Here is a 9,204-nt window from a genome sequence, read left to right on the forward strand (position 1 = left end):
TCAAGGCATCAAGAGCCACCACACACAGACTTGTCGAGGAATTTGGCTACAGTTGTCGTATCCTCTTTTTAAGCCACTCCTGAACCACAGACAGCGTCAGAGGCGTCTTACCTGGGCTATGGAGAAGAAGAACTGGACTGTTGCCTAGTGGTCCAAAGTCCTCTTTTCAGATGAGATCAAGTTTTGTATTTCATTTGGAAACCAAGGTCCTATAGTCTGGAGGAAGGGTGGAGAAGCTCATAGTCCAAGTTGCTTGAAGTCCAGTGTTAATTTTCCACAGTCTGTGATGATTTGGGTTGCAATGTCATCTGCTGGTGTTGGTTCATTGTGTTTTTTGAAAACCAACGTCTGCACCCGTTTACCAAGAGATTTTGGAGCACTTCATGCTTCCTTCTGCTGACCAGCTTTTTGAAGATGCTGATTTCATTTTCCAGCAGGATTTGGCACCTGCCCACACTGCCAAAAGCACCAAAAGTTGGTTAAATGACCATGGTGTTGGTGTGCTTGACTGGCCAGCAAACTCACCAGACCGGTATTGTCAAGAGGAAAATGACAAAAAATGCAGATGAGCTGAAGGCCACTGTCAAAGAAACCTGGGCTTCCATACCACCTCAGCAGTGCCACAAACTGATCACCTACATGCCACGCCGAATTGAGGCAGTAATTAAAGCAAAAGGAGCCCCTACCAAGTATTGAGTACATGTACAGTAAATGAACATACTTTCCAGAAGGCCAACAATTCACTAAAAATGTTATTTTTATTGGTCTTATGAAGTATTCTAATTTGTTGAGATAGTGAATTGGTGGTTTTTTTTTAAATGTGAGCCAAAATCATCACAATTAAAAGAACCAAAGACTTAAACTACTTCAGTCTGTGTGCATTGAATTTATTTAATACACGAGTTTCACAATTTGAGTTGAATTACTGAAATAAATGAACTTTTCCACGACATTCTAATTTATTGAGATGCACCTGTACTATGTGCTCTATTCAGTATAGCCTGTAGTATAAACCTTTACCAATAAATCATTTATATTTATGCATTTAGCAGATGCTTTAATCCAAAATGGCTTGCATTGCATATTTAAAATGAATTTAAACAATAATATTGACTGAATTTCGCATATGTATGTGCGAAATTCACTATACAGGTATATACAACTTCTGACATTTTTACGACAATCTAGCACACATTGTTTTATATTCTTATTATTGCAATGTAAAATTATTCATTTTAATTAGACAACATGAAGGCAGTAGAAAATGCATACAAAATGCATGTTATTTTTTTTATTTTTTTTAGTACTGACATGAACCAGATATTTCACATCAAACACATTTACATATAATCCACATATAATACACTTGATTCTTAATACTGGGTTTTTTTGTTTTTGTTTTTTGTGATAGATGTTCATGAGTCCCTTGTTTGTCCTGAACAGTTAAACTGCCCACTGTTCTTCAGAAACATTCTTCCGGTCCCACAAATTCTTTGGTTTTTCTGCATCTTTTGAATTTAAACCCTTTGCAACAATGACTGATCCATCTTTTCACACTGAGGACAACTGAGGGACTCATATGCAACTATTACAAAAAGTTCAAAACGCTCACTGATGCTCCAGAAGGAAATATTATTTCACTTCTTTCTTGGTGAATAAAAAAGCTATATGAATAAATGCATTTTATTGTATTGCATTTAATGATTGTTTTTTTTTTTTTTGGCCAATTCTATTTTTTTTTTCATAGCTATTGTGTGTGGTTCTTTTCAGAGGGATTTATTGAGTATTCAGCATTTATTGAATAATTCAGAGGCCAGTTTACATCAGCTCACTGCACTTCTAGACTGCCGAGGACTCAATAAGGTACCGAGCACACATTAATGTTCCACCTGCTTCTGTCTAATATGATGCTGTGAGATTTTAGCAATTAGTCAAATGCATCTAAATCTCTTGTGGGGTGTATGTGTTTGCAGGACTACCTGGACGCTCTGATAGGTGTGTGTTATGATGGCGTGGAGGGGTTGCTGTATCTCTGTCTGTTCTCTCTGCTGGCGGCCTGTGCTTTCTCTGTTATGCTGTGTGCCATCCCGAGAGCGTGGCGACAGATTGCCAACAGGTACAGTACACACACACAGAATGCATTTAGATCACTCACTATTGACTATAGTGCACTAAACTCTAATCAAACATCCATAAACTAGCTAATTAAGTTCTTTGGGAGTCAGTTGAGAAATACAGCCAGGTCTGTTAGAGCCTTTGCATGAAGAAAGCATGCCGAAAACTTGGTAACTGTCATTACAAGCATGACCTGAGGGTGCTTGCAGAGTTTTGGCACGGCGCCACCTACTAGTCAAGAAATATGAAAAACTTCGTAAAAATATGTACAAATTTCTGAACAGTTTGACCAAAATTTTAAGAGACTGGTCTGTTTAGATTCTGTATAGAGTCACACTGTATCCAGTTTTTTGCCATTGTGAATTTTGTTATAAAATGCTGTATTTTACAAATGCATTGGCATATTTTTATGAAACTTGACTTTTGTCTTTAGCACCATAACCTGAAGCAACCTATGAAGTTTTGGGCCGATGCCATGTAGTGGTCACAAGAGATAACACAAAGTACAAATATGCTTACATTTTTTCTCACCTCTTTCTGAAACCATTTTTGTATAACTGTCAAATGTAATGGCATGATGCCAAACTGAACCTGACTACACCAGATCAATTTGGTGGCAGTGCCACCTGTTGGTCAAAAGTGATAAGCAGTTGTCACGTTACAAGTTATTAGTATTTATTTAAAATCATAAACAGGTCTTTACTTACTAATTTTCTTTAATTAGTAATAGTCTTTAATTTTTAATTTAAAAGTCTCTATTTATTATTATTTTTATTTTTTTCAATTAATCTGACGCTCCCTTAGCCATGCTTGCGTAGCTTCTTATGTTGTGCTTGGCCGCTTAAAAGGATAGGTTACGCAAAAATGAAAATTCTGTCATCATTTACTCACCCTCAAGTTGCACCTCTATGAGTTTCTTTCTCCTGTTGAACATAAAATAAGATATTTTGAAGCATGTGAGAAACCAAACAGGTGCTGGTCAGCATTGAGTTCCATAGTATGAAAAAAATACTAAGGAATTCAATGGGCACCAGAAACGGTTTGGTTACCCACATTCTTCAAAATATCGTCTTTTATGTACAACAGAAGAAAGAAACTTCTGGTTGGAACAATTCTAAGGTGAATAAATGACAATTTTCATTAATGGGTGAACTATCCCTTTAATTCTATTTTTAATTCTGATGGTGCTATTTTTGTAAATTGCACTTTTGTTCAGTGTTTTTGCAGCCTTGGTTAGCAAAGGAGAAACATCTTACCGGCCCCAAACCTTTGAATGATAGTGTTAACAATGCTTCTCTTTCTCTCCACAGAGATCGAGATTACGATGACATTGATGACGGGGACCCGTTTAACCCTCAGAGCCGGCGAATGACATCCCATCATTCACACCAGGGCAACATGCACAGCTTCTGCAGCTACAGTAGCAGCATAGGCAGCCAAACCAGCCTGCAACCTCCAACACAGGCTGTGACCAACGCACCCCTGTCAGAATATATGTAAGAGTCAACCTTAAACATGATTTATTCTTTTTCATATTCTGTGATATAATTGTTTTCAGATTGATGCATCTGGATTTTGTGTGACAGCTCAATTCAGTAACTTTTGGGTGTAATAGAGGGGAGCTGATGTTGATTGATTTTCCTTTCTTGAGGAATATTAAAGGAAGTTCACTTACTGTATTATTTCTAAAATACTTATATCCTTTCTCCTTCCTCACTCTGTCTTCCTGAACTCTCGCCCTCATTTTCTCTTTTCATTTATCACTGTCTTGTTTTGACAGGAACCAGTCTGCGCTGTTTGGAGGAAACCCACGCTATGAGAACGTGCCACTGATCGGGAGGGGATCTCCTCCTCCTTCGGTGCGTTGGGCTCCAGAGGGCAAGTCCTTCTCATGACCACACATACACTCATGTTGACACAATGACAATAATTCACACCAAAGATTTAACCTTTTTTCATAATCATTTTAAGGGTCAATATGAAATCAAAATTGGCCATATGTACACTATTGTTCAAAAGTATATATTATATTTAAAGGATATATATACATATATATATATATATATATTCAGAAAGGAAACATTAAATTAATCAAAAGTGGTAGTAAAGACATTTACAAAAGATTTCTATTCCAAAAAAGTGCTGTTTCTATTATCAAAGACTCTTAAGAAAATATAATAGTTTCTACAAAAATATTAAGCAACATTACTGTTTTCAGCATTGATAATAATACATGTTTCTTGAGCATCAAATCAGCATATTAGAATGATTACTGAAGGATCATGTGACACTGAAGACTGGAGTAATGATGCTGAAAATTCAGTTTTAATAATAATAATAATAATACATTTTATTTATAGTGCGCCTTTATTTCCCATCACAAGAATAAATTATGTTTAGAAATGTATTAAAATAGAAAAGTTATTTTGTTGAAAATAATATTTCACAGTATTCCTGTTTTAACTATATGTTTGCTCAATTAAATGCAGCCTTGGTGAGCATAAGAGGCCTTTTTCAAAAACATTAAAAAATAAAATAAAATACCAACCCCAACTTTTGAACAGTAGTGTACTTCCTTAGTACTTATTGTGTTATTGTGCACAATTCATCTGTGCTCATCATAACGAAAATTAGACATTGTATGAAGAGAGTAAATGGGCTAAATTTTGATTTCATGTTGACTTTAAACTCTTGCCATGATTATTTCTACCCTTAATCTTCTATTTGTCCTTTGATGGCCAGTGGCTTTCTACTGTCTTCTGCTAATAGCTTCTTTTACGTTTTTTTTTCTTTGTTTGTTCGTATGTTTCTCTGTTTGTATGTTTCTGTTCTTTTTTTTTCTTTCTTATTTTAACCAAAAAATAAAATTATTTTTGGAGCTTTACTCTCAGCCATATAGAAACCGCGTAAGTTGCTGTATGATTACAGTATTATTGTCCCACTCCCTTTGTTCTCTGATCTTTCCCTTTTTTCCTTTTATTTCATCCCTTGTTTTATCCCATGAGTTTGAATACATTTTGTGTGGGTGATTTTGTCCCCCAACCTCCCCCCCTTTCACTCCTGGCATGGATTCTCATAGACATACCCACATATGTTGTATGTTAGGCACAGATGAGCTACGTAGAGCACGCCCACCATTGGTAGGAGATCAGAATGCATTTACAAGAGCATTTTCCTGTCGGATTGTAGTGTTGTCTGGCCACTAGCATGCTTTACATACCCTTTTGTTAGCTAATAACTTTATACAGGTTTAGAGCAACATGAGGGTGAGTAAATGATGACAGGATTTTCTTTTTTTATATACAATCTTTTAGATATTAGCTAGCTAATAAACCTGTATTGGCGTCATCGGTAAACTTGTAGTCTACACCGAACACTAAAAGTGTAGTTCATTTTCATTTCACTACTGAAAAATGGTTCCTGTTGGCTTGAATGGTTTTTAGTGATCTATATATGTGTTGATGTTTTTCACAGTACTCTCCAACCATGAGAGCCACCTACCTCTCCATGACCGAAGACCAGATCAGACACTTTGGGGAGGATTTCCGAGTGTAGAACTGATCTGTTGTCCTCTGGTGTGAGGCTTTACACGCTGGAAATATGGACACATGGAAAACTCTCACGCCAGCATGTCTGCGCGCCCTTCTTTGTGTTTAATAAGCACAGTCTGAGAGGAGAACGTCATTTAAGAGCACTCTGTGTGTGTTCATACAGGTGCTTGCATGTCTGTGTGTGTTTGTCGATTATTCTGATGGTGCGATGCTTCTTTTCCCTCACTACTGACACATTTGTGAGGTGCTGAAATATCCTCTTTCTAATCTGTTTTACTTGTACGTTTACACCATATTTTCATTAAATAGACTGTTGGTCTATTTGACGTTTCAAACTGTTTGACGTGGGTAACAAAAGCTTATTTGGACCCACTCTATATTAAGTGTCTTTAACTACCATGTGCTAACATTTAAATTAATCATTTGATGCAGTGCACTTCTTGTGTACATAGAAAAAAAAATAAAAAATACCTGCATGTAATTACATCTGTAATTCATTTCTGTAATTGCATCTGCTGCATAAATTACACTTTTAAAACTAGCCATACCATGAAACCTGTCACTCACCTTAACTGCATCCAATCTCAAATACTTTTTTTCATCTAATGTAATTTCATTTCAGCTTTATTTCAATTACTGAAAATTATTTTTAATTACGTTTAGTTAAAAATAACAACACTGATAAATAACAATTGATTGTTTTTTTCATAATAGTAGATAAAGACAACTAATATAAATATAGTGGGACCTCTATTTTTAGGCATAAAAATTGAGCATTTGTTTTCTTACCGGAGTACATAACCTTAAAGGTTACCTACCCATTTGTCATTTTAAAGATTTTGTACATATAAATGTGGACACTGGTTAAAGTATTAATATTCTGTCCATTGGACATTTAGTCCTACATAGTGTACAGCATTGCTAGTATCAGCATAGTAGGTTTGCTAGGTACTTTTCTAAGTATTTGTTCATGAAAAGTTTTTTTTTTTTTTTGCTACTGTGCAGTGTGGTCTTCATGGACATGTCATCACTTTTTATGATGGCTAACTGTACAGATACTAATGCATCATCTTATTTTGAAGTGAAGCTTCTTTTGTTTTCTAAATGTGTTTTGTGCCAAGAATGGAAGCATGTTTTGTGCCTCTAAAGCCTTTGTTTTCTTTCCCTTTCATTGCTTTATTCAGTGAGCGACCACTGATGTATCTATGGGAGAGGGGAATAAAAGCTTTTCTGTTTGTTTTGCATGTAGAGGCATTTTAAGCACAACATGATCACTTGAAGTTTAAAGTGAACAAACATACAGTAGATTTGTTCCACAAATGATGTTTCTGACATCCTGAGAGATGTTCACCTCTTTTCCAGCAGGCACAAATGATGGGTCATTTTACTTGGAACTTAAAATTGAAGATCTTCTCATATCAACTAGAGAGAGCACACTGAGCCAATTTCTTCCTATGATGCAAATACATATGCTTTGTATTAACATGTTGAGCAGCTGTAAATAACCTGTTTGATAGCTGATGTTGTGTGATGATTTGTATTTCTTTCTTTGATCCATGCTTGTGTGCCATTTTCAGTATATTGTTTGATAAAATCAGCTACTTGGACAGATGCTTAATCTCATTTGAGATTTATGGTCGCATCCGTTTGGTTTATTGTATAGTTAGACTCTCTTAAATAATTTTTTTAAACTGATTTTTGGGTGACTTTGGGTGCATGAATAGCACTGTTGCAGACACTGAGGGTGGTGCTTTATTTCCGTCTACAGAAACATGGATATAATAAAACCATTTTGAATTTGAAATAAGACCTATGAGTGTAGCAGTTATTTTTGAAAGTTATAGGCACATGACATTTATGTATGGCACTTATATCCAGTAGCTGGGCATGTTTATTTCTTTTTTTACACTATATAGGGTAAGTTATCACACTGATAATGCTGCCATAAAACACTATTTTTTTACTTTGCAACAAAATGTAAACCTTAAAACAATTATGAATTTGCAAAATGTAAATGGCAGTGTATAAAAATAGCAAATTGTTTTGGCCAACAAGTGTTAATAAGCTTTATAAGTTACATGACAACCTGCCCCAAACCTAACGCTTATAATACTAATCCTGTGAAAACAGTTTAACTTTATGGTTAGAATAGTAGATTTGTAGCAATAGCCAAAAATACATTGTATGGGTCAAAATGATCGATTTTTCTTTTATGCCAAACATCATTAGGATATTAAGTTAAGATCATGTTCCATGTAGCTATTTTGTAAATTTCCTACTGTAAATAGGCCTATATCAAAACTTAATTTTTTATTAGTAATATGCATTGCTAAGAACTTGATTTGGACAACTTTAAAGGTGATTTTCTAATTTTTTTTTTTTTTTTGCAGATTCCAGATTTTCAAATAGTCTCAATTTGGAAAAATTGACACTTAAAGGCACAATATGTAATTTTTTTGCCACTAGAGGGTGCATATTCAAAACAAACAAAGGCGTAGTTAGATGACCCCGTGACTGGGTGTGGAATCATGGGAGTTGTGGTCTTCATCCCCACAGCCGAAGCAATCTGATGGGACTCGGGCAGAAATCATGTTCATGGATGAGCTAATGTATTACAGATTTATTAACGTCGTAGTATGAAGCAGAGTGAGGTGGAAAGCGGTCGAAGTGAAACAAGGCCGCTGAACGAGCAGAACACACGGCTCGAAAGCAGCGGAGCTTTTATTATGCCACAGTCAACTGCTTCTGCTCATTCTAGCTGAAGCAAGCAGTGCAAGTAAGTAGTGCTGTTTTATCATACTAGATACATTTGAACGTTCTGTTATAATGATACTCTGTGCGGTCGTCACCTGACTAATAAAATGCATAGCATATTAAAGCGTCTTTGATATTTGCATGTTTTCTACAAAACAAAACCGGAAATCGAGGGTTTATGACGTCATTGGCAGGCGACAGAATGACACTATAGACACCATAGACGTAATAAATACCTAGACGCCTCATTGGCCGCTCGACCGCACGTCAACGTCGCCGCCATATTGGTGCGGGCAACTCTCATATCGGGGCAGGCGAAAACATACCTGACTCGTCGGCAGCTTGGGCATCTACAAACCGTCACACAATAATACAAACAGATCTCGGGGTATTATCTTTCACAGGTAAGTCTGAACAGTTGTTTCTGTATGTTTTTTTGGTCATTTTTAGCTTTATGTTAACAGCGTAATTAGCCACCAGTGTCAGACTATTAATAGCTAGCGATATCGCTAGTAAGCTGTGAAAGCTGAGACTTTATATGAAATCAAAGTTTAAATGAATTCGTAAGTTTTAACTTTTATATTGTACTTTATATCATAAAGTAAATGGTGTTATGAGCACAATATGTACAGTGAGCACTTTGACAAGACAATGCCAGACTGTCAGGATTAGGGATGGAGCTAAATCATCTCTCTTTAATTTCACTAACGTTACTTATTTACAAAGAGTAAGTTTATCATCACTTGATTATAAGGATTTCATAGCTTATCATAAATCTGTGGAC

The 9,204-nt window shown here is 35.9% G+C and overlaps 1 protein-coding gene across 1 annotated transcript in view; it reads left to right on the forward strand.

Annotated features, from left to right (window-relative positions):
• The window catches only part of LOC107654552 (protein tweety homolog 2-like), a 78,731-nt gene extending 72,628 nt beyond the window's left edge, over positions 1-6,103 (forward strand). The window contains exon 14 of the mRNA XM_016441677.1: positions 5,590-6,103. Within this exon, the coding sequence (XP_016297163.1) occupies positions 5,590-5,670 (81 nt within the window). The 3' untranslated portion in view covers positions 5,671-6,103. The remainder of the gene's footprint in view (positions 1-5,589) is intronic.
• The last annotated feature ends 3,101 nt before the right edge of the window (positions 6,104-9,204 follow it).

The sequence above is a fragment of the Sinocyclocheilus anshuiensis genome, unplaced genomic scaffold (assembly GCF_001515605.1).
Source record: "Sinocyclocheilus anshuiensis isolate Anshui unplaced genomic scaffold, SAMN03320099.WGS_v1.1 scaffold391, whole genome shotgun sequence".
Taxonomy (NCBI): domain Eukaryota; kingdom Metazoa; phylum Chordata; class Actinopteri; order Cypriniformes; family Cyprinidae; genus Sinocyclocheilus; species Sinocyclocheilus anshuiensis.